This window comes from Podarcis filfolensis (genome assembly GCF_964270895.1).
Source record: "Podarcis filfolensis genome assembly, chromosome: 2".
Classification (NCBI taxonomy): Eukaryota; Metazoa; Chordata; class Lepidosauria; order Squamata; family Lacertidae; genus Podarcis; species Podarcis filfolensis.
The window spans coordinates 8,443,529-8,468,783 of record NC_139605.1 but is presented as its reverse complement, the minus strand read 5'-3'; the positions used below and the strand labels follow the sequence as shown (position 1 = coordinate 8,468,783).

Here is a 25,255-nt window from a genome sequence, read left to right as displayed (position 1 = left end):
AGCAGCCGAACTCTCGCCTTCCTAGAAAGGAAGCGGCCCTTCGGAGCCAAGGCCCGGTGTTGTTGGGGGGAAGGAATAGCGGGCGCACCTTCCGGTGCCGCTCCTCTTGGGCCACGAAGGAGGAGCCGCATTGCCTGGCAGAGCAGCTGGAGGCTGGTTGCATGGAGGGAGCCGCCAGCGGAAGGTGCGGCGGGGATGATTTTGGGGGGTGAGCGGGGGTCGGAAAAGTGGGGACCCCGTTGCTGTGGAGGCAGAAGGCGCTTGCTCGGAGGGCGGCTCCAAAGGCTGGAGCCCCTGAGCCGCTGGTTCAAATGCCGCCTCTCTTAGGGACTAGGAACTTGGGGGAGCTGCTCTAGGCAGCTGTCCTGGCGTTTCAGAAGGGAGTCCTTCCTGGAGATGCCGTGGCGGGTGGATCCTGGGATCTCCTGCCTGCAGAGGTGGTGATCCGCCTCTGATTTTCGCTGCCCTTCGCCTCCCAAAACAGAAAAATATAACTGGGTTAGGAACCATGATGTGGTGGTTATGGTTTGCTAGGGAGAAGAGAGCAGAAGGGGAGAAACAGCAACTCCGAGGGGGTTAAAGGGCGGGAAGGCGTCAGAAGGAAGAGAAAAGGCGAAATTGTGGTTTGACGGCGTGGGTTAAAAACGTTGAAACTTAATAAAATAGAATCGGGGCGGGGGAGACTGGATTGGGAATTAGGGACATAGGAAAGTGCCTTGAACGCAAGTGCTGTGGCCCTTATAGCTCAGTACTGTTCATACTGGGATGTCAAGAGTCGTTTATTGTTGTTGCCAGGATTGCTTTGTTGTTGTTGTTGTTAATGATTTAGAACTGGTCCGTGGACCCCCAGGGGGTCTGCATAACTCACTCAGGAGTCTGTGAGCACCATTCACATAACAAAAATGACCATAGAAGTGTCAACATTTTCAAATTTAGGGGTCTGTGGCTGGGCTTTTGAAAAACGGGGTCCGCAGTACTTCACATAGGAATGGTCACATAGGAGTGGTTCCCAATTAGATGAGTTACAGCCCCATCAGACAGGCCTTTGAAATGTAATACATTCAAATCTTTCATAAATGTGGTGGAAGGGAGGTTAGATGGCCATCTATGATTTGGTTGAGATTCCTGCATTGCAACTTTGCAACTTTTTGCAGCTGTTGTTAAAGTTGCAAAAGGACAGAGCAATGGAGAAATCTCTGAAACAACAATGGGATGTCAGCTCAGGCGTGATGGAGAACAGCAACAACCAGGAAAAGATATTTTACAAGGACAGGAAAAAATAACATGGACATAATAATTGCCACAAACAGGAAGAACAAGGATATAGATTGAGTTCCTCATTTGTAGTTCTATAAATCATTTAATGTGTCAGCACGAATAGAAGTTATTAATATTGCAGTTGTTGTAGAAGGGATTATTATTTTGACTGGGATGTAATTGAAATTAATAAGATTTTGGAACTCACAAATAAAGAAAATCATCAAACTGTCAATTCTAGCACACGGGAGGCCACCTAAATTATATAATTTGGTATTTGAACAATTGGTATTAGTAATTGTATTATAATTTGGTATTAGGGTATTATTGGATTGAAATGGAAAATTAATAAAAAATATGATATAAAAAAGAGATTCCTGCATTGCAGGAGGTTAGACTAGATGACCCTGCGTGTGGGTGTGTGGGTGTGGGTGTGGGTGTGTGTGTGAACGCACGCCAAAGTAAAGTTGGGTGCCTTTTGCATGTACTGCAAGCTGTACAATGAAGGTACCCGGTGCACATCTGTGAGGAGGGAATTCCTTCTGGCACATCTGTGGGGAGCAGCCCTCTGTAGGGGCTGCTACAGAGAAAGCTCTCTCTTGGGCTGCCTCTCCCCCAGGAATGAGGGTGGCGGAACTACCAAGACACCCCCCCTCTGCTGATCTTAACCCCTGAGAAAGTATGTAAGGGAAGGAGACAGTCTTTCAGATTCCTCTTGTAAACTTTGTTCCATACTGTTAACTACTCTCTACCGTTATCCCTTACAGTTTTTGGCCAGCGGCTACATCTCTGCCATCATGGTGAAATCATGTTGTGCAATAAACTGCAACAACAAATTTTTGCTGGGCAACAATATCTCATTTCACAGGTAAGGTGCCCTTAGGCTTGAACTGAATTTTCTCCATACTTGGTACATTCCCTGCATATAGAAAGCTAGCAAATAATGGAGGATGTGCAGTGAGTGATGTGGCAGCTTCACTGGTCGGATCTGGCAGGCCCTTCTAGCAATTTTTATCAAAGAGGATAGTTTATAATTATGGCTTCCTCCTGATGTACTAAGCAAGGAATCTTTAAATACATATATATATTATTAACTAAAGCGGGAAACGTTCTATCATGTGAGCATTGAAATTATGTGAGCACCCGACCTGCAGTCTGAAATGGCACTGTCTGCATACAGCTTTGACTGCAAGCTCATTTCCCCCCATTGCTGAGCTGCCATCTCCACTCTGTGGTACCCCTCCACCGGCCCTGGTGATGTTCTGCTGCTCATCAGTTGCACTTCAGGAGAGAGCCAGGGCATAGGAAGAGTGCAGGGGACCACCTTCAGAGACTTGGCGGGCTGGATTAAGCCCACAAACTGGTAGTTCTCCATCCCCAAACTAAATCTGTAATCAACACGTTGATGCTGGCGTTGCACGGAGAGGTATCTTTTCTTAGAAGCCAGCCAGTGTTCCTGCTTCCTTGCTCCTCTGTCCCCCTCCATCAACATCTGTGGCCCCATCTGCAGTATAACTTTAAAGCAATATCATACCTAGGACCCACGTACCTACGGGACCGCTTCTGCGGAGGACCTTAAGGTCCACAAATGACAACACTTTGGAGGTCCCAAGTCGCAACGTGGTTAGATTGGCCCTAGGGCCGGGGCCTTTTCAGTACTGGCCCCGACTTGGTGGAACGCTCTGTCACATGGGACTTGACATCTTTCTGCAGGGCCTGCAAGACAGAGCTGTTCCGCCTGGCCTTTGGTTTAGACTCAGTCAGACCCTTATGTTTCACTCCCCTTATGGTTTTGATCTATGGGCTATTATTAAAATGGTGCTGCATTTTAAATTGCATTTTAACCTGTATTTTAAATTGCCCCCCAATATGTTTTTATTGTCATTTTACTGGTGTTAGCCACCCTGAGACCGGCTCTGGCCAGGGAGGGCGGGGTAGAAATAAAATAATAATAATAATAATAATAATAATAATAATAATAATAATAATAATAATTCCACTCTAAACAGTCTGTTGGAGCACTTGGGCACAGTCAGGAAACAGCTCCAAATGTGAGAGGCCTGAGCAAGTTCACTTTGCACCAGCAAAAGGGAAAAATAGACGGCAAATTTCAGTCAGCGGCTTCATTTACTGGCAGGCTTGAGCATACACAGTTACACATGTTTGCAGAGTCTCCTGCTAGAGCACTAGGGGGGTACTCCTTTAGATGGAGAATTGCCACCTGGCCTACACAGCAAAACTCACAGCAAAGTACAGATCCAGGTTGCAGGTTCATATTTAGCTCCAAACACAGAACACAGCCCAGAGCCCAGCAGCAGCGAGCAGGTAGGTGTCATACAGCAGAGATATTGTGCAGCAGATAGAATTTGCTGGTCGGGTTCCTCTTATATAGGCAGGACAATCACATTCTGGCCAGTTGCCAGTTGCTGATTCAGCAGTTAGCATTCAGATTTGGCCAGGTATAAGCAATCAGCAGTCTTGCACTTAAAACCAGCTGCAAGCAATCAGCACTTACATTTTTCCTGGGCAAGAGTAAACCTCCTTCAACACAGTCATGGTTTCTCCCAAAGAATTCTGGGAGCTGTAGTTTGTTAAGTTCTTAGGAGAACCCCCTATGCTCCTCACAGAACTATAATTTCCAGAGTTCCCTGGGGAGAGGGATTGGCTGTCAAACCCCTCTGGAGATTGTAGCTCTGTGAGGGAGAATGTGCTAAACTAGATGGACCAAGGGTCTGACTAAAGGTCAGGCAGTACTTGCCGGGATAGCTCAGTTGGTTAGAGCGTGGTGCTAAACACACCAAGGTTGCAGGTTCAATCCCCATGTGGACCAGTTGCGTATTCCTGCATGGCAGGGGGTTGGTCTAGAATATGATCCTGCGGTCCCTTCCATCTCTCTGATTCTATCTCTCTATCTAATTATAGCCGTGTGTGTTTGTTTCATAGTTATGAGCACAGTTTCTGGGTATCTGTGAGGAGAGGAGTTTGGGATTTTAATCCGTTTGTGCCTTGTGCCTCTGCTGCCTATGAACACATTGTATGAAATGGAACATGAATGCAGTATTTAATTGCCATATACACACACACACACACACACACACACAGAGTGGACGCTCGGGTTGTGAACGTGATCGTTGTGGGATGTGTATTCGTAACCCACAGTGTTCGCAACCTGCATCTGCGCATGCGCGGGTTGCGATTCGGCGCTTATGCGCAAAGCTTGATTTAGCGCTTCTGCGCATGCGCGACCGCTGAAACCCAGAAGTAACCCGTTCTGGTACTTCCGGGTTTCGGCGGTCCGTAACCCAAAAAAACACAACCTGAAGTGGCTGTAACCCGGGGTATGACTGTATATCACATACTTGTCATAGGTTTCCTCTGGGGAAAAAAGATCTGTTGAAAAAGTGGGTTTGGAACATCCGCCGCAAGAACTTCACTCCCACGCGGCACCATGTGATCTGCTCGGAACATTTTTGCGAGACAGACTACCTTGAAAACGTAGCTTCTGGGAGGCGGTACTTAAAGCCTGAAGCGATTCCGACAATGTTTAACATACCCGAGCGGCTGAAGAAGGTAAATCTCACCGTCCTCCCATCAATCTCGTGGACGGACACCTTTGCTATACAGTACAATTGTGCCTTATGTGGGGGTCTGGCTCAGAGTGTTCTACATATATGCAGAAATTTGTGTACTCGAACCATTGGAGCCGTCCCTTCACAAGTATACCGGTTTCCCTGTGGCTGGCTTGCTGAAAGGGCCTCACTGCCCCAAGGAACTCAGAGCCTCTCAAAATAGCATATTTTGCTTTTGTTGCACCTGAAGTCGCTGGCAAGAGCAGCCTCACCACACAGGAACCCTTTCCTCCTTAGAGAGAAGAATATTTGCCTCTTTGTCTTCCTTGGGGAGCAAGGTGCTCTCTGCGCTCTGACTCCAGATGCACTGGGATGCTCTTGTGAGATCTCGTGGGAGCACCTTAGACCCAGCGTGTAGACTAACTGACTTCCATAGCTGGAGGTGGAATGCCTCTGAATATCACTTGCTGGAATCACAATTGGGGAGTGTGATTGCGTGCATGCTCTAGTTACCTCCCGCTTGGTTACCTCCCGCTAGGATTACTGCAATGCGCTCTACATGGGGCTACCTTTAAAGGTGACCTGGAAACTACAATTAATCCAGAATGTGGCTGCTAGACTGGTGACTGGGTGTGGCCGCCGAGACCATATAACACCGGTCTTGAAAGACCTACATTGGCTCCCAGTACGTTTCCGAGCACAATTCAAAGTGTTGGTGCTGACCTTTAAAGCGCTAAAGGGCCTCGGTCCTGTATACCTGAAGGAGCGTCTCCACCCCCATCGTTCTACCCGGACTCTGAGGTCCAGCTCCGAGGGCCTTCTGGTGGTTCCCTGCCTGCGAGATGTGAGGTTACAGGGAACCAGGCCTTTTAGGTAAAGAAGACCTTTTAGGTAATGGCGCCCGCCCTGTGGAATGCTCTCCCATCAGATGTCAAGGAAATAAACAACTATTTGACTTTTAGAAGACATCTGAAGGCAGTCCTGTTTAGGGAAGTTTTTAATATTTGATGTTTTTATCTTGTTTTTAATATTCTGTTGGGAGCTGCCCAGTGTGGCTGGGGAAACCCAGCCAGATGGACCGGGTATAAATTTATTATTATTATTATTATTATTATTATTATTATTATTATTATTATTATTATACCATAGGCCAATGGTAGGCCACTGCTCAAAGTTTCATTTTCATACAGGGCGGTAAAAAGAGGCGGCCCCACATCCGTCGTGATCCTCCGCCAAGCCGTCAGTTGAAAACCAAGGAGAGCGATGCAGAAGTGCCTTCCCCTGGGAGCGATGTTGTGGGGCTGGAGCACTCTTACTCTCTCCCGGCCAGTCCAGGTAGGTCAGCAACTAAACTTCACAAAAGGCGCTGCTGGAATACAGCTTTCTGTAAAAAGAGACCGAGCGTATGAGTTTGTAGAATGCTCTCCCCAGGGAGGTTCCGCTTGCGCCTTCATTATATACCTTTAGGCACCTGGCAAAAATGTTCCTCTCTAGGCAGGCCTTTGGCTGACGCCCTTTTAAAATGTGTTTGAGGTGTGTGTGTGTTACTGGATTATGTATTTTGTGACTTTATCTTGTGGTTTTATCTTGTGAACCACCCTGAGACTTGCAGATAAATTGTGGGAATGTTAAGGATAATAGGAGAGGATACAGTGATTAAAGATGATCACTCATGCTAGTGAGTCGTGTAGCAGAGCACATTCCCCTCAATTCAGCAGGAAGCAAGTTTGCAGATTCGTTTCAATCTCTTTAGTTAAGCAATCCAGTCTGGATTGCCCAGATGGATTAATCCTGGTGTCCCCTTTAAAGAATAAAGACACAAGAGAGCCAGTGTGGTGTAGTGGTTAAGAGCGGTAGATTCCTAATCTGGAGAACCGGGTTCGCTTCCCCGCTCCTCCACATGCAGCTGCTGGGTGACCTTGGGCCAGTCACACTTCTCTGAAGTCTCTCAGCCCCACTCTCACTCACCTCACAGAGTGTTTGTTGTGGGGGAGGAAGGGAAAGGAGAACGTTGGCCGCTTTGAGACTCCTTCGGGTAGTGATAAAGCTGGATATCAAATCCAAACACTTCTCTTCTTCTTCTTTCCTTAACAGTAACAAGAAGTTTACTCGCATTCAGTTCACAGTATGATCCCTGAAGGCAGGCTTTAGCTAGTAGTTACATAACAAAGTGTGAGTTTATCCCATATGGGGATTGAGCCCATGTGCTGCTGGCTGAGAGCCAGCAGACAGCAAAATACATCAAGAGAACAGCATCAAGAGAAGAAAATGGCTGCAGGAGAGCAGGCTGGCAGCAAGAGGAAGATGGCTGCGTGACTCGGCTCTTTTATGGGGTCAGCCAGGGTCACGCCCATCTCCCTGTTCACATGCAGGGGGAGAACGCTGCAGACCAGTGGAACAGGAAGTTATGCTGGCTGGAGTAACACCCCCCCCCCTGCATGTGTTCACTCTAGGGAAACAATGAATGTTGTATTTGACTGCCCCAATGGATTGTTTAGTCGTTTAGTCATGTCCGACTCTTCGTGACCCCATGGACCAGAGCACGCCAGGCACTCCTGTCTTCCACTGCCTCCCGCAGTTTGGTCAAACTCATGCTGGTAGCTTCCAGAACACTGTTCAACCATCTCGTCCTCTGTCGTCCCCTTCTCCTTGTGCCCTCCATCTTTACTAACACCAGGGTCTTTTCCAGCGAGTCTTCTCTTCTCATGAGGTGGCCAAAGTATTGGAGCCTCAGCTTCACGATCTGTCCTTCCAGTGAGCACTCAGGGCTGATAAATAAAAATATTTTAGTACTGATCAACATAATTTATAGTTTGCTATTGAGCCAAGTGAATTGACCATCAAATGCCCCATCCTGGTATTCACCTCTTGTCCTTAAAAACTATTAGCCCGGGATCTTCGCTTGACATCTGTGCGGGAGCACGGCCTGACTGACCCCGCGGCAGGAAAAGGCCCTCGCTTCCTCCAGCCCAGGCCTTGGAGGGAATGCAGGGAGAGGACATGGCAGAACATCTTGGAGGAGCCTGTCGACAACTCGGACGCCCATCGCCAGCGTTTCCGCCAGTTCCGCTACGAGGAGGTCCAAGGGCCCCGAGAGCTTTGCGACCGGCTCTGGGACCTCTGCCACCAGTGGCTGAAGCCCGGGAAGCACACCAAACTGCAGATGCTGGAGCTGGTCATCCTGGAGCAGTTCCTGGCCATCCTGCCCCGGGAGATGCAGGACTACGTCAAGGAAGAGCAACCAGCAAACTGTGATAGTGCTGTGACCCTTGCCGAGGATTTCCTGAAGAGAGGGCAAGGGGAAGAGGTGAGTTCATTTCCCCTATGGCGGATCCAGGCCACTGAGACTGGTTGCACAAGCTGAAAGCATAGAGTTCCAACAAGAGTAAAGGTAAAGGGACCCCTGACCATTAGGTCCAGTCGTGGCCGACTCTGGAGTTGCGGCGCTCATCTCGCTTTATTGGCCAAGGGAGCTGGCATACAGCTTCCGGGTCATGTGGCCAGCATGACTAAGCCGCTTCTGGCGAACCAGAGCTGTGCACGGAAACGCCGTTTACCTTCCCGCCGGAGCGGTACCTATTTATCTACCTGCACTTTGCCGTGCTTTCAAACTGCTAGGTTGGCAGGAGCAGAGACAGAGCAACGGAAGCTCACCCCGTCGCGGGGTTTCGAACCGCCGGCCTTCTGATTGGCAAGTCTTAGGCTCTGTGGTTTAACCCACAGCGCCACCCACGTCCCCTTCCAACAAGAGTAGCCATCTCAAAAAGAAGCTGAGTATTGAGCATAGACTCAGGCAGAGCTGCAACAGGGAACCTCTTGTGTGGGTTATATGTGTACTGGTGTGCCCTGTTTGGGTTATTCCTTCAGAGACCCTGAGTACAGCTGCTTTAAACTGGTTCTGTTTTTTCTTTCAGTCAAGGTCATGCTGTCTATAATAAGAGGCCAGAAGGAGCCTGGCTTTCTGCTTTCTCTTTCTATCTCTTTTCTGTCTGGTGTGGTGTTCTGTAGTGTTAAGTGTCAAGATTTAGTCTTATTATAAGTCATCATAAGTTTAAGTTAACTCTGCTGCAACTGGATTTCTTATGGACAGTGCCAATCCTGAATGTATTGGATTTCTGACCGTTATGCTCATTTGCCTTCAGTAGCAGTAAAGCTCTGCTACTGCTGGTCTATTTTTGGGAATCCTGCAACGTGTTTAACTGCTAACTATACATTGGAATCTGGGGTGGGGGTGGCGCTGTGGGTTAAACCACAGAGCCTAGGACTTGCCGATCAGAAGGTCGGCGGTTCGAATCCCTGTTGCTTGGTCCCTGCTCCTGCCAAGCTAGCAGTTTGAAAGCACATCAAAGTGCAAGTAGAGAAATAGGTACCACTCTGGTGGAAAGGTAAACGGCGTTTCCGTGCGCTGCTCTGGTTCGCCAGAAGCGGCTTAGTCATGCTGGCCACATGACCCGGAAGCTTTGTATGCCGGCTCCCTTGGCCAATAAAGCGAGATGAGTGCCGCAACCCCAGAGTCATCCGCGACTGGACCTAATGGTCAGGGGTCCCTTTACCTTTATACAGCTGACTGTGCCCCCAAATACCCCAGTAATAAGATCATTGAGTTTTGAATGTTTTATGTAGATTTTTCAATTTCGTTGTTCTGTATGGGACAATGACAATAAAGATTATCGTATTGTATCATTATCGTATTGTGGGTTCTAATATCATGAGAAAGAAGAAATTTTTTTTCCTTTATTTCCCCCCCCCCCAAAAAAAATTAGGTGTGTCCTATGGGACGGAGCGTCCTATGGGACGAAAAATACGGTATCTACTTGCACTGGTGTGATTTCGAACTGCTAGGTTGGCAGGATCAGGGACCGAGCTATGGGAGCTCACCCTGTCACAGGGATTTGAACCGCCAACCTTCTGATCGGCAAGTCCCAGGCTCTGTGGTTTAACCGAGCGTATATAAAAGCGGGCTCAACACACACCCCTGCAGCGTCCCCATATTCATGATGAGATCCGCAGAGACGTGGGAACCCATCCTGACCCGTTGGGAACGGTTTGATAGAAAATCTAATATCTACCTTCACAAACACGGTGTAACTCCCAGGTCTAATAGTTTGGGCGCCAATCTATGCGGAAGAATAGTATGAAATGCAGAACTAAAGTCTACAAATAACAGTCTCACATAGTTCTCTTTCTTCTCCAAATGAGTCAGGACAGCATGTAAAACCATTGCCATGTTTCTATACCATACAAAGCTGAATGTTGGTAGGTTGTGTAGAAAGTCCTCTTGCACACAGCACAGTTACCCTGTGGAACTCCCTCCTACAGGAGGCCGTGATGGCTTGAAAGAGGATTAGGCAAATTCATGGAGGGTAAGGCTAGCAAGCAGCTTGCCCCTCGGTACCTTGGAATTGCAGGTGGGCAGAGTGCTGTTGCCTTCAGGTCGTTTCTGCAGGCTTCTCATTGCAGCCACTGGTTGGCCGTTGTGGGAACAGGATGTTGGGCTTGGTGGGCCCTCGGCCTGATCCAGCAGCCAGGCTTTTCTTGCGTCCTTAACACTGCCACATTGACGGCCGCTGCCTCACGAGCGGACATAGTGCTGCACAGACCTGAAGGAACAGAGCCAATCCCTTTCTGGGCTGCGCTGCCTTCTCTCCCTCACCCATTTCCCTGTTTTTAGGTGCGGAGGCCGCTGGCCGAGATGGCAGCCAATCTCCCCGAGTCCGAGAAGGCTCCCTCGGAGGTGCGGCGTTCGCTGCGGGTCAGGAGGCCCACCAGGAAGGGAGATGGAAGTTGTGCTTTGCTGGGTAACAATTCTTTGTGCTTCCCTTATGGCGGGTGAAGGGGGAAATCCAGCCCTCCAGGTGTTGCTGGACTCCCATCATACATTGACATTGCTTGCAAAGGCTGATGGGAGTTGTAGTTCTGCAGGGCCAAAGGTTCCCCCCTCCTGTTCCTATGACATGTCTTTTCTCTCGCCTCCTCTTCCCCTCCTCCGTTGCCTGCCTGACATTTTGAGGGCTGCTGTCACAAGACTCTAGTCCTGTGTGAGGGGCAATTCTTATCTCTAGCCTGTCACAAAAAGGATTCTCTGTTTGTTTGGAAGTAGGACTGGGCTATTACTTTATCTATAAAGGGAGCGGCCATAGCGCAGTGGTAGATCATGCAGGAAATCCCAGTTTCAACCTTCAGGTACGGCTGGGAGAGACCCCAGTCTGTAATTCTGGGCAGCTGCTGCCAGTCAGTGTGGACAGTTCTAAACTAGATGTGCCAGTGGACTCCTAACTAAAACAGTGCAGACAAAATCTAAAATGGAGGTGTTTTTAGGACATCATATGGAAGCGAACCAGTGCTATTTCTCTAGAAAAAGAGGTGCCGGAATTCACCATGAACACCTCCCTTCTTCTCTTACACAGTTGAACCTCAGTTTTTGAGCGTCTCGGAAGCCGAACGATTTGGAACCTGAACACCGAAAAACCTGGAAGTAATTGCTTCTGTTTTCGAACGCACCTCGGAAGTCAAATGGCTTCTGCTGCATTTTTCTATTTTTTCATTGGATTTTGTCAACTGCCCTTTGAGCCTCGGTTTTCGAACATTTCGGAAGTCAAACGGCCTTCCGGATTACTTTCGAAAACCGAGGTTCCGCTGTAACGGCAATGACGGCCACCTGAGAGGTGCCACAACTGAGTTCCGGAAAGTTCCGGCTGGAGAAAAAATGCCCCGAAGCAAACCATATATGGCACCCTTGGCCCATTGGTTTCTTAGGTGATTTCTTGAGAGAGAAAGAGAGAGTTTTCCCCCTCTTCCTTAGAATTCATTTCCCCTGTCTCTGTCTGTCTTGATCTTACAGAAGATGAGCCTTCGAGCGACAACAACCAGGCAGAGATCATTCAAGTCGAAGTCCCTGCATCTGAAGAAGTAGTGTCTCAGGAGGAAGTTTCCTCCGTGACTGAGGCTGCTGAAAGTGGGTACTCATTAAATATAGTGTTCGTTTAATAGAAGCAATTTCTGTCGAGAATGGATCTGGAGCCGCTATTTGTCATACTGCCCTGAGTCAAGGGAGCGGCGCTTAGATCTGGGCCTTGTCTCTAGGCCTGAGCCTGCCAGGGTTTCGAAGGGATTAAGAATGTAAGACCAGCACTCATATTTTACCTCATGGAAGGAAAAAGGGGGGGACCCAAGAGAGGAATTCTCAGAAGTGTGCTGAGTGCGATTTATTTGACCTTTGCTTGATTGCTTGCTTTTATTTATTTATTTATTTATTTATTTATTTATTTATTTATTTATATTCCCCGCCCCCGTTATTATATTTTATTTTGACAAAGTCATAATCATAAATAAATGAGAATAAAAATGTGCACCCCACCCCAGAGACCATTCCATTGTAACTATCCAACCTCCCAAAATGTCAGCACCTGTGATGGTTTGACCCCTTTCCGTTTTAACAGTACAAATTCTACAGACACCCTCCGTATCTCCTCAAAATCATTTCTCCTGCATATTCCCTGTCTTACCTTAATGGCACATGTTAATTTATCGTTAATAGCTATATCCCACACCTCTTTATACCATTCTTTCATTGTATATTCTGCTTGCCCCTTCCCACTTCCTAGCTATCATAATTTGTGCGGCTGTCAATAAATTTGTGAGCAAGCCCTTCATGGCCTGCGAACCTTCCACCCCATCGTAAATTGATAATGATGCTACCTCTGGACTTTTGGTCGGCTTTAACCCAGTGATTTCTGTTATCTCCTTAAACACCCTTTGGCAGAAAAAATTGTACTTATTTACACCCCTACCACATGTGAACAGAATTCCCTGTTTCCTGGCATTCCCTCCAACATAACATGGAATATTCCTTGTTTATTTGATTTAATCTAACTATATCAGATTAAATCAGGTCAGACCACTGCTTATTTATTAGTTTTATTTTAAATATATTTAGGTTCATTTTCTTTCTTTTTAGTGTTTGATGTTTCATTGTGTTTTTAATATTCTGTTGGGAACCACCCAAAGTGGCTGGGTTTAGGTTGATTTTCTGAGCAGATACCCATTCCAGAGCCTCTTACAATCACAAAGCAACTTCAACGTTAATCAGAAATGGTGTGTATTTGGCTGTATCCCTTGTACCCCCATTTCTCCACAGCAGTTTTCAGGCTCCATTTCCGCCCCCCTCTTTCTTCCTTATAGTTGTGCCGGTGAGCGATGGGTGGCAGAGCGACGATGAAGGGGAGCTGTGTGGGGCACCGTGCGAAGGAAGCGAGGGCACAGAGATGGAGGAGAACTCCAGGGGTCTGGGAAGAACAAAGAGGCGACAGGGATCTGAGGCACCTGAGAAGGGGAAGAAGAAACTGGCAGGTAGTCTCTTATTTCTATTCACTTAGTTATTTTTGCTACCCCGCTCTTCATCCTGAGGTCCCAGGGTAAGTCACAATGATGTAAAATGCTGTTCCTAGCATTAGTCTGATTAGTGTCCAAAAGACTGAGCGCTAAGCAAAAATAAGTATTTTACTTTTTTAATCTTCTCTTTTTTTTTTAGCGAAGTAGTGAAATATTGCAAACATTTGCTGCAAACAGGTTCAGTAGATCTGAGGAAGCAAAGGCAAGGGAGGCGAATTAGAGTAAGGGTTCTCTTGTTTGACAGTGAAAGGGAGAGAGATAGCACTCCCAGTGGTCAAAAGTCCCCCAAATTACCCCAAATTGGGTAGGGCACAAGGTTTATTTACACATAGCTATGGTAACAGAGAGCTGCAGAGGAGGCGCATTCAGAGACTTGTCAAGACAGGCCCAGAAGTGGACTAAAAATAAAATATGGAAGAGATTTGCCCGAGTCTGTGTCGGCATCAAAAGTGGCCTTTGCCCCTTGGCCACATCCGGTGAATTCTCCTCAGAGTGCTCTGCTCTTGCAGAGGCAAACGGACAGCACCATTCCCAACACCTCGGTCAGAGAGACGGCTGCGCAGACCCCCATGATGACTTCGTTGTTCTCTTGAAACCATTTACGGGCGGAGACCACGCAGCCCGTCTTCCTCACCGGCCAGCTGTCGAAGGCGCCGGATGGAGCAGCCAGAGGGCAGAAGCCTATCGCTGCCTCCGAGCTGGTGGCGTTGACGCCGCAGGAGCAAGGGTAGAGTGTGTAATTTCTGTCCTGGAGGAAGAGGTTCAGCTTCCAGTTTTCTGGCCCGATCCATCCGCAGCAAGACATCTTGGATTGGAAATAGTCCCAGGCAAGCATGGCGGACCTGTTGGTTTCGTGCCTCAGGTCGTAGTACCGGATGAGGTGGAGGACAAAGGTGGGCGTTTTTTCCTTCATGGCCTTCGCACGGTGGTAGATGAGCAAGAAGGTGGTGGCCTGGGCCGCCAGGAGCAACAGCAGGCCGAGGAAGTACAGTCCCAAGAAACAGCGGCTCCCGCTGAAGGCCCCGACGCAGCCCAGGAACCCCATCACCATGGTGACGGCACCGACGCCAATTAGGGTGTAAGGCACGATGTACATGGTGGACGTCGAGATCTGCAGGATGGTGATGAAGTTTCTCTTGTCGAACAAGAGCCATAGTCCGGAGCCCATCAGCATGGCCCCCAGGACAAAGAAGAGGTGGTTGAAGAAGAAGAGGCTGTAAGCAGTGGCTTTCTGACAGATGGGCTTCATCTTCTCACAGACGCAGCTTCCTTCTGTTTCGGAACTCAGAACCTCCAGGACAGACACACAAACACACAGTTCAACAGCTGCCCAGGCTTGGATGAGCCACAGAACAAGTGCCTTAGAGCCCCTGGGCTCACAGCTTTTTTTATTATCATCTGGTCGCCTTTGAGTTCTGCACCCCAACCCCTCTTGTTTTTTAACATCTGCCACTTCATTTATGTGGTCTTTTTCCCCTCTCCCCTCCCCCTTTCTGGAAGTGGAGCACTCAGAAGTGGCCTTCCTCCCCCTGTCAGCTGACGTGGTACATTCCATTTGATTTCCTCACTTCTAAACTGATGGCCACTGGTCAGGGATGATGCGAGCAGAAAGTTCAGCAACATCTGGAGGGCCTGATAGATAGATAGATAGATAGATAGATAGATAGATAGATCCATCTCTTTAGAACAATAAAAATACAATTTTAGTTTGTATTTATACCCTGCTTGTCTGAGATGAGTTACAGAAATATAGCAATGAAAATAACTGCAATATATCAATAGAATACTTGCCTTTGACTTTCAGGTGTCTCAATAGGCCTATGTAGTTGTTTATAATTTCCTTGAGTAGCTATTCACTTTAGCAGTTGTTCTGTTAGGGTTGCATTACGTCAGTAGTAGTAGTAATAATAATAATAATAATAATAATAATAATAATAATAATACAGTGGTACCTTGGAACTCAAATGGTTTGGCTCCTGAATAAATTGGCTCCCAAACGCCGCAAACCTGGAAGTGAGTGTTCCAGTTTGCGAACGTTTTTTGGAAGCCAAACGTCCGATGCCTTGGTTTTCGAACCATTTCGGGAGTCTAATGGACTCCCGGAACAGATTAAGTTTGACAACCAAGGTACCACTATATTATTATTATTATTATTATTATTATTATTATTATTATTATTATTATTATACTCCACTCATGTGGCTGGGTTTCCCCAGCCACTCTGGGCAGCTTACAGTGTTTCTTAAAACATAATAAAAACATCAATTCAGCCCCCTTAAGCACCTTTTCCCCTAAGGCGTATGTGGTTCTCCCCCTCCTCATTTGATCCCCACAACAACCCTTTGAGGTGGGTTAGGCTGAGAGGCAGTGACTGGCCCAAGGTCACCCAATGAGCTTTATGACTGAGTAGGAATTTGAACCCTGGTCATACTGCCACACCATCCTGGCTTGCCAACTGTTTCATCCGCTGATTTTGCTTTGCTTTTCAATTTACGTGATTTTTATTGCACCCCCCACATTTTAATTGTGTAAACTGCTCTGGAACACAATTTCACTCTAGGGCGGCATCTAAATAAGACAAGTGGCATAAACATACTATTGCTGGTATCATAATTTAATCAATTTGACTTTAAATTTGTTTGTGGGTAGAAGCAATTTGACTTTGAAGTCAAATGCATCCTTTTTAGCTGAAGCATATACGTGCGTTAGAAGCGTTTCCCCTTGTGCTGAAGGAAGAATGTCTCTTTTAAGATGGGCTTCAAAAAACAATTTCCTCTCGTGTACAGGAGAGGGAGGGAGATTCTAAAAAAAAAGGTGCAGATTCTCTTAAGTTTCTTGGGGGTTTCCCAAAGACCAGCCGCCGTGTGAGAACAGCCTGATGGGCCAGATGAGTCTTCGGTCTGAGCTAGCAGGCTATTTTCATGGTTTTTATGTTGCATTATCCAAGTAGAACACCACATTACACACACGTACATACACACAAGGAGAAGCTATCAGTGGGCTTGGTGAAACCTCAAAGCTTTCAGAAATACAAAAAATCCCTAAGGTAGAATCCATGCTTCCAAAAAGCCCAATGTGGATGTCGCATGCTGACAGCTGGGGACCCAGAAAATCAGATGCGAGAGGCAACGGAATGGAGTCTCGTAGGAGGGGGTATGGCTGGCCGACCAGAGGAACACTCCACACTGTAATGTTTTATTGCAGGACCCGTTTGTGACACTCTTTTCTCTCCTTCTCATTTTGTTCTAGCAGACAGTGATCAAGTGCCAGGGAATGAAGAGGAGAGTCAGCTGGAAACAGCTGAGCAAGGAGGAGAAGAAACTTTGGGGACAGTCAGCGAGAAATCTCCCCAGGGTCTTAAGACTGAAGGGACACCTGGAATCCTGCAGCACACAGAGCATCTGAAGGAGGTACCAGCGAAAGAGAATCCATATAAATGTCTCTCCTGCGAGGAAAGTTTCCATAAGCGGTCTCAGCTGGTTATACACCAGAGGGGTCATGCTGGAGAGAAGCCGTACAGTTGCTCCCAGTGTGGCCAGGGTTTCTCTTCCCGCCCCAAACTTCTCAGCCATGAGACAAGCCACACGGAAGAGAAACCGTATCAGTGCTCGGACTGCGGGAAGAGCTTTCGGGAACAAGCATACGTTGTCCAGCACAAGAGGATCCACACAGGGGAGAGGCCGTATACGTGTTCCGAGTGCGGGAAGAGCTTCTATCGCAGAGGGTCCCTTATTCTGCACGAGAGAATCCACACGGGAGAGAAGCTGTACAAGTGCCCGGACTGTGGGAAGAGCTTCAATCGGAAGCCGCACCTTGCCGTGCACAGGAGAATCCACACGGGGGAGAAACCCTACGAATGCTCCGACTGTGGGAAGAACTTCACTGTGAAATCTGCCCTCAACGTGCACATGAGGACCCATTCCGAAGAGAAGCCGTACCAGTGCTCCGATTGCGGGAAGAGCTTCCGCGAGAAAGGGACCCTCAACATACACAAGCAGAGCCACACGGCGGAGAAGCCGTACCAGTGCTCCGAGTGCGGAAAGTGCTTCCGCTACGCAGCATCGTTCCGGAGACACAAGAAGTCCCATTCGGTGGGACCCGTCTTGAAATCCTACGAATGCCCCGAGTGCGGGAAGAGCTTTGGCCGCAAAGATTACCTTATCACACACCGGAGAATCCACACCGGAGAGAAGCCATACATGTGCTCTGTGTGCGGGAAGAGCTTCAACCACGGCGCAACCCTCGTCACGCATAAGAGGACTCACACGGGAGAGAAGCCGTACGAGTGCTCCGAGTGCGACAAAAGCTTCAAGCAGATTTCGGGCCTTATTACACACCGGAGAACCCACACGGGAGAGAAGCCATATGGATGTTCCGATTGCGGGAAATCCTTCATCCTGAAATCGTACCTTGATGTGCATAAGCGGACTCACACCGGAGAGAGACCGTATCAGTGTTCACACTGTGGGAAAGGGTTCTCATGCTCCTCTTACCTTTTAAGACATGAGAAAACCCACACCGGGGAGCGATCACACATATGCTCTGACTGTGGCCAAAGTTTCCATTGGAAACGGTCCCTGATCATGCACATGAGGAAACATACAGGGGAGCAGAACGTACACGATTGCGCCATCTGTGGCAAAAGCTTTAGCTGGTCGTCTGCTCTTAACGTACACATGAGAACCCACACCGGGGAGAAGCCATACGTGTGCTCCGAGTGCGGGAAAAGTTTCAGCGGCAAATGGATCCTCATTCAGCACAAGAGAATCCACACGGGGGAGAAGCCGTACGAATGCCCTGAGTGCGGGAAATGCTTCCACGTGAAATCCTCTCTCCTCGCGCACCAGAGGACCCACACGGGGGAGAAGCCCCACGAGTGCTCCGAGTGCGGGAAGAGCTACAGCGTGAAAGCCAACTTCACCGCGCACATGCGGACTCACACGGGGGAGAAGCCGTACGAGTGCACCGAGTGCGGGAAAAGCTTCTACAAGAAAGACCGCCTCATGACTCACAAGAGGACCCACACGGGAGAGAAGCCCTACCAGTGCTCCGAGTGCGGGAAGGGCTTCAACTGGAAAGTCGGCCTGATCAACCACATGCGGATCCACACGGGGGAGAAGCCATACGCCTGCGCTGCGTGTGGGAAGTGCTTCCACAAGAAGGACCACCTGGCACGCCACGAGATCATCCACACGGGAGAGAAGCCGTACACCTGCTTCGACTGCGGGAAGAGCTTCAACCAGAAAGTTGCCCTCCTCGTGCACAAGAGGACCCACACGGGAGAGAAGCCCTACAAGTGCTCCGAGTGCGGGAAAAGCTTCAGCTGGAAAAAGTCCCTGATCACACACAAGGCGGCTCACACGGGAAAGAAGCCCTATCAGTGCTCAGAATGCACGGAAAGCTTCAGCAGGAGATCCCAGCTTGCCGAACATGAACAGATGCACATAGGTGAGATGGAGTGGGTTGATTTGCTTCTGTGAGGGCAGGTCATTGCCCTGGGGGGAGCACCTCCTTTCCAGGTTCGACCCCAGGATCCCTGGATTAAAAGTAGTAGTAGTAGTAGTAGTAGTAGTAGTAGTAGTAGTAGTAGTAATAATAATAATAATAATAATAATAATTTATTTATTATTTATACCCCACCCACCTGGCTGGGTTTCCCCAGCCGCTCTGGGCGGCTCCCAACAGAATATTAAAAACACCATCAAACATTAAAAGCTTCCCTAAACAGGGCTGCCTTCAGATGTCTTCTAAAAGTCAGATATTGTTCATTTCCTTGGCGTCTGCTGGGAGGGCGTTCCACAGGGCAGGCGCCACCACCGAGAAGGCCCTCTGCCTGGTTCCCTCTAACCTCACTTCTCGCAGTGAGGGAACCGCCAGAAGGCCGTTGGAACTGGACCTCAGAGCTGGTCCCTCGGGCTGAACGATGGGGGTGGAGATGATCCTTCAGGTATACTGGGCCGAGGCCGTTTAAGGCAGGGGTCAGCAAACTTTTTCAGCAAGGGGCCAGTCCACTGTCCCTCAGACCTTGTGGGGGGCCAGACTATATTTTGCGGGGGTAAATGAACAAATTCCTATGCCCCACAAATAACCCAGAGATGCATTTTAAATAAAAGCATACATTCTACTCTTGTAAAAACATGCTGATTCCCAGAACGTCCACGGGCTGGATTTAGAAAGCGATTGGGCTGGATCCGGCCCCCAGGCCTTAGTTTGCTTACCCATGGTTTAGGGCTTTAAAGGTCAGCACCAACACTTTGAATTGTGCTTGGAAACATACTGGGAGCCAATGTATGTTATATGGTCTTGGCAGCCACTCTCAGTCACCAGTCTAGCTGCCGCATTCTGGATTAGTTGCAGTTTCCGGGTGACCTTCAAAGGTTGCCCCCCATAGAGCACATTGTAGTAGTCCAAGGGGGAGATAACCAGAGCATGCACCACTCTGGCGAGACAGTCTGCGGGCAGGTAGGGTCTCAGCCTGCGTACCAGATGGAGCTGGTAGACAGCTGCCCTGAATACAGAGTTAACCAGCGCCTCCATGGACAGCTGTGAGTCCAAAATGACTCCCAGGCTGTGCACCTGGTCCTTCAGGGGCACAGTTACCCCATTCAGGACCAGGGAGTCCTCCACACCTGTCCGCCCCCTGTCCCCCAAGAACAGTACTTCTGTCTTGTCAGGATCTCTGGCAGCATGCCAAGGAACAGCCCATAGCTCAGCCTCCTTTTTAACCATCCTATATGCCCTTTTAAAATGTGGCTCTTTCTTTTTTTGCGGGCAGGTGTTATTGGGTTGTCATTTTTATTATACAGTATATTGTGTTTTTTATGTTGATCTTTTCTGAGACCTCTGGGTATAGGGCGGTATATAAATCCAATAAATAATAATAATAATAATAATAATAATAATAATAATAATAATAACAACCATCTCTGAATGTGACACGCCTACATCCTCCTTATTGTTCCCCCACCTACCCCTTTCGTGGTCTCCCCACTCCCCGTGTATAAAAACACTGTAGCAGTTTATTTTTTGTACATTTCAGGCTTCATTGCTGAATCTACAGAGCTCACCGTGGAGGAAATCAGCACCGCCGTGGTAAGGAAGAGCTCTCATTTTGCTTTGGCGAGAGAAGCTTTTAATTACAACGCATCATTATTTCCTCTATGACAGGAATCGGGGAATGACCTTTTTTGTTCCTTTCTGGAGAATCCCCTGGGGTCACATGACAGTGGTGGGTGGGGCCAGAGGAGGGCAGCCAATGAAATGTTACCTTTGCTCAGCCAGCAAGTTTTATGTTCGCTCCCTCACCTCCCTGGGGCTGTTATCAGAGTTCAAGGAGACGTTTGGAGGGTTACAAAGCAGGATCAGCAAGAGGGAGGTTTGGGGAGAAAGTGCATGGCCTGGGGAGAATTCTGATAAAGTGTGACAATTCCCAGAATTCCCTGGGAAGGACTGATTGTTTAGCCACCCTGGGAAATGGAGTTCTGGGAGAGGAACAGAGGGTCTCCTCAGCACCCATAACAGACTACAGTTCCCAGGATCCTTTGGGGGAAGCCATGACTGCTTAAAAGGGACGTGAGTGGCGCTGTGGGTTAAACCACAGAGCCTAGGGCTTGCCGATCAGAAGGTCGGTGGTTCGAATCCCCGCGACAGTGGGAGCGCCCGTTGCTCGGTCCCAGCTCCTGCCCACCTAGCAGTTTGAAAGCACGTCAAAGTGCAAGTAGATAAATAGGTACCACTCTGGCAGGAAGGTAAATGGCGTTTCCGTGCGCTGCTCTGGTTCGCCAGAAGCGGCTTAGTCATGCCGGCCACATGACCCGGAAGCTGTACGCCGGCTCCCTCGGCCAATAAAGCAAGATGAGCGCTGCAACCCCAGAGTCATCCGCGACTGAACCTAATGGTCAGGGGTCCCCATGACAGGGTGAGCTCCCGTTTCTCTGTCCCAGCTCCTGCCAACCTAGCAGTTCGAAAGCACACCAGCGCAAGTAGATAAATAGGTAAACGGCGTTTCTGTGCATTCTGGCTTCCGTCATAGTTTCCTGTTGCGCCAGAAGCAGTTTATTCTTGCTGGCCACATGACCCGGAAAGCTGTCTGTGGACAAATGCCGGCTCCCACGGCCTGAAAGTGAGATGAGCGCCGCAACCCCATAGTCGCCTTTGTCTGTACTTAACCGTCCAGGGATCCTTTACCTTTTAAAGTGATAATGCAGATGAGAGCCTTAAACTTAAACCACGCCCAAGCCCGGATGTGCCAAAGCTGCCTTTCCCTGGCTGGGCTGTGTAGATGACATCTGTCTTATTCATAACACTCTTTGATTGTTCCAGATGAGCTTGGATTGCAATGCCATTATTTTGACCACTGCTGTATAGAGCAGGAAACGCTGGGAAGCTGCACTTGGGTAAGACAAGCAACAGCCAGCGTGTTGTGGAGCCTGGAGTTTTGTGTGAGGACCAGGGAGACAAAGGATCAAATCCCTGGTCCATCCACGGAGTTTGCTGTATGACGATAGGCCAGTTCCTCCTCCTTAGTTTATCCTCCATGTTGCAAGGATAAAACGAGGATGAGGAAGAGTGGATAAGTTCCTATATCCCACCAGGAGAATGGGATATAAGCACAGTAAATGGTAATAATTCCCAGACCCTATCAAAAAATGCTGCTTTATTACCTTGAAATCCCTCAGATATCTTAAAAACCACCTTCTCCCTTAAGAACCTGCTGGTCACCCTTGTCCAATTGATTTTATTAATAAACTCTGGAAAGATGTTTATTAGCATACTGTTTAAGCAGAATAAATGTGTAGAAGTAGAGTCTCCTTTTCTAATGCACCTTTGCCTCCCAAACATTCTGATTGGTTTCGACATACAATGGTACTTCAGTTTTCAAGTGTCTCAGAAACCGAACGTTTCGGTTTTCGAATGCCGAAGACCCGGAAGTAAATGCTTCCGTTTTCAAACCCGCCTCAGAAGTCAAACGCCTTCCACTGCATTTTTTCCAATTTTCTCCATTGAAACTGCAGACCACCCTTTGCGACTCAGTTGTTGAATGTTTCGGCAGCCGAACGGTCTTCCGGAACAGATTACGTTCAAAAACTGAGGTACCACTGTATTCAGAAAGAATATGCTGCTAGAAATGACAGGAATGAGATGGAAAGAACAACAAAGCTGTAAAAACAAATAGCTTCATTGAACATCAGAGGGTTGTCTCCTGCTTACTCAGAGTAGACTGATTGAAAACAATGGACATGACTAACGTAACTCCATTCATTTCCATGGGTCTGCTCTGAATGCAACTTCATAGAATTGACAGCATAATAATTGACAACTTAATTCCTTTCGTATAGTAATTATATGTTCATATATTATACTTTTTCCTTTGTATTTATAATCAACGCAATCAGGCAGTACTGTGAAATTTTATTAAAGAAGTATAGATATAGGTACAGGTAGGTCCCACTATCCACCTACTCACTCTTGGAAAATTCACTTATCCAAGCGTAAATATTATGCCCAAACCAGCAGATTCAGATATCTGAATATCCAGGTTTTGCCCACTTCCTTTCTTCCTTGTGCTTTGCTGGTCAACGGCAGCCATTTTTGGGCAGAAAGCATGCAGAGAGAGGGAAATTAGAAAAATCAGGGAGCAGGAGAGATCGGACAAATTTGTTTTTCCTATTGTCTCTTTTTTGCTGGTTGGCTGCAGTCATTATCGGGAAGGAACCACAGAGATTGTACAAATCCCCAGTTAGAAATATTCCCATAGGAATCAATGGAAAACATGGACTTGTTATGCGAACACTCGCTTAACGAATGATTTCCAGGGAATGCAGTCTGTTCAGTAAGTGGGACCTGCGGGTATATAGATAGTGCACTCAGGTCAACAATGCAGACCCTGACTTGTGTCTCCAGTGGCACAAATGATTATGGGAGTTGTAGTTTGCTAAGGATTGTTAGATCTCTATTCCCCTTACAGAGCTACAGTTCCCAGATTTCCCTGTGAATAGGGATTGTCAAACCACTCTGAGAACAATAGTTCTCTGAGGGGAATAGGAATCTCCTAACAAACTTCTGCACCCTTAACAAACTACAATTCCCAGAATACTTTGGGGGAAGCCATGGCTGTTTAAAATAATATCATGGTGCTTTATATGCATGGTATGGAGGTGGCCAAAGCAAAGATATATACTGTATATAAAATACTGAATAAGTTATGCAAGTTAAGACCATGTTACATGATAATTTACACAAGGCTCAAAAGCTTTGACTGGGGCAGAAATTAGATTTCCTAAATGCATAAATCTGTGTTTCATTTTGCTTTTTAAATAAACATGGCATTCACATAGCTGTGGACATTAATCTACAACTTTTTTAGGAACAGGCATTTTATTACTTGTGGAAAGGATCCTTGCAAATATTTTCATGCCCTGATATTAGAAAGGTGTATTTGTATATATTCTCTCTCTCTCTCTCTCTCTCTCTCTCTCTCTCTCTCTTTTAGCAAATCGTTGTGATGCTCTTTTGTTTTCTTTCCCATGCAGGATTCTGGAAGCTAGCCAGTTTGCTGAACCTGATTTTAAAAAAAAAAAAAAAAAAGAAAAAGCTTTTTACAGATGCCGCTGCAGCAGAGTATCTTTAACCTTCTCATGAGTTCTGTGCAGAAACTCAATCCCTTTTCAGGGCTTGGTTATCTTGCAACTGCTTCAGAATTATTGAAATATCTCCCAAGATCATCTCCCCCCTCTCTCTCAGTCCTTCTGGTCGTTGAAGCCCCCATCTGGCTTTTAATCCATGTCAGCACTATATAAAAACCCTTGTCTTCGCTTGCATTTTCTGAAGGCTATAGCTCTGAATAAAACTCATTAGAATCGAATGGGTGCATTGCATCTTCTGGCTTCCGTGTTTGGTTCTGCCTTGCCCAGCCTGTGCTTGAGCCACAGATTTCTACGAGTTTATACATGCCACCTGCCTTTTAAACCTCTGGCCCTGGCAGTAAAAAGCGACCCTCCAGACCCTTCTCTTCGGCCCTTTGAACTTTCCCCGACCACCCACCCCACACCGTGTCCCCAGGCTCTGTGACCTTCAATGGTGTTTTGTTTCTTTGCCTGGATGTAATAATGGCCTTAAGGGACGCGGGTGGCACTGTGGGTTAAACCACAGAGCCTAGGACTTGCTGATCAGAAGGTCGGGGTGAGCTCCCATTGCCTGGTCCCAGCTCCTGCCAACCTAGCAATTCGAAAGCACATCAAAGTGTAAGTAGATAAATAGGTACCACTCCAGCGGGAAGGTAAACGGCATTTCCATGCGCTGCTCTGGTTCTCCAGAAGCGGCTTAGTCATGCTGGCCACATGACCCGGAAGCTGTACGCCGGCTCCCTCAGCCAATAAAGCGAGATGAGCGCTGCAACCCCAGAGTCGGCCACGACAACCTAATGGTCAGGGGTCCTTTTACCTTTTAATATGGCCTTAAACTCTATGATTAATGCGTCTCTCTGTGAGATGGAGCACAGAGGGGTGTAGAAACTAAATCTGTATGTTGCTTTGCATACAAATTTGTATTTTTGCCTCTGGTACCATGTGAGCCCTGTAAAATTTCCCTCTGGGAATGAAAAGGAGTCCAACTCTACCAGCCCCACCTTAGACAATGTTATAGAAGAAAAGAGTGGAAAAATAGCAATCAGCCCTGTAGGATTTCTGCAGGGTATTTTCCCACCTTACCTCAACCAGCTCTCTCCCTCTGTGTCAAGAGTATTTCTTTTCCGGTTTTCAGGTGTATATATGCACATATTTTAATATTTGTAGTTTAGGATTTTCCAAGGGGCTGGAGATAGTCGGGAGAAATGTATTGCTACCAATCCGTCTCCTTTTCATGTGGATTTTCCCACCTGCTTTCCAACAACTTTCAGCACCGTTAACAAAATGGCACTCCTTAGGGTCCTCTGAGAGAAGCCATGTCTGTTTCAAGTAGCAAGATGCATCTTTAAAATGTATAGGGCAGATTGGGGCCTTAATGAGACACCCCCCCCCCCGCCGCCTTTAACACAAACC

At 47.7% G+C, this 25,255-nt stretch overlaps 4 protein-coding genes across 8 annotated transcripts in view; 3 read left to right on the top strand and 1 right to left on the bottom strand.

Annotated features, from left to right (window-relative positions):
- Positions 1–25,255, top strand: part of LOC310756746 (uncharacterized protein) — a 1,375,527-nt gene that overhangs the window by 580,163 nt on the left and 770,109 nt on the right. The window lies entirely within an intron of this gene.
- The window catches only part of LOC310757092 (zinc finger and SCAN domain-containing protein 31-like), a gene marked incomplete at its 5' end in the record, with an annotated part of 210,941 nt that overhangs the window by 57,787 nt on the left and 127,899 nt on the right, over positions 1–25,255 (top strand). The gene's annotated exons all lie outside the window — the stretch shown is intronic.
- On the top strand, positions 61–24,081 carry LOC310756435 (uncharacterized protein). Of its 2 annotated transcripts, none has more exons than XM_083600498.1 (12): positions 61–184; positions 2,025–2,125; positions 4,626–4,827; positions 6,017–6,161; positions 7,715–8,133; positions 10,498–10,624; positions 11,668–11,781; positions 13,008–13,175; positions 16,470–18,665; positions 20,257–20,309; positions 21,540–21,613; positions 23,750–24,081. In XM_083600498.1, exons 2-11 carry the CDS (start codon positions 2,055–2,057, stop codon positions 21,582–21,584), a joined length of 3,540 nt encoding a protein of 1,179 aa, XP_083456624.1. In that variant the 5' UTR covers positions 61–184; positions 2,025–2,054; the 3' UTR covers positions 21,585–21,613; positions 23,750–24,081. The 2 variants fall into 2 exon arrangements, with proteins under 2 accessions (XP_083456624.1, XP_083456623.1); XM_083600497.1 differs by having other exon boundaries at positions 16,467–18,665.
- LOC310757189 (CD82 antigen-like) lies at positions 13,318–14,758 on the bottom strand. Its single transcript, XM_083602430.1, has one exon. The coding sequence runs from the start codon at positions 14,464–14,466 to the stop codon at positions 13,705–13,707; it is 762 nt and encodes a 253-aa protein (XP_083458556.1). The 5' UTR covers positions 14,467–14,758; the 3' UTR covers positions 13,318–13,704.

Bases quoted from the DNA above. Each gene is read 5' to 3' on its own strand.
- LOC310757189 (XM_083602430.1), bottom strand. From the start codon at position 14,466: ATGAAGCCCATCTGTCAGAAAGCCACTGCTTACAGCCTCTTCTTCTTC.
- LOC310756435 (XM_083600497.1), top strand. From the start codon at position 2,055: ATGGTGAAATCATGTTGTGCAATAAACTGCAACAACAAATTTTTGCTG. The intron at 8,134-10,497 runs GTGAGTTCATTT...CCCTGTTTTTAG, and splicing joins AGAGAGGGCAAGGGGAAGAG to GTGCGGAGGCCGCTGGCCGA. The intron at 11,782-13,007 runs GTGGGTACTCAT...TCTTCCTTATAG, and splicing joins CGTGACTGAGGCTGCTGAAA to TTGTGCCGGTGAGCGATGGG.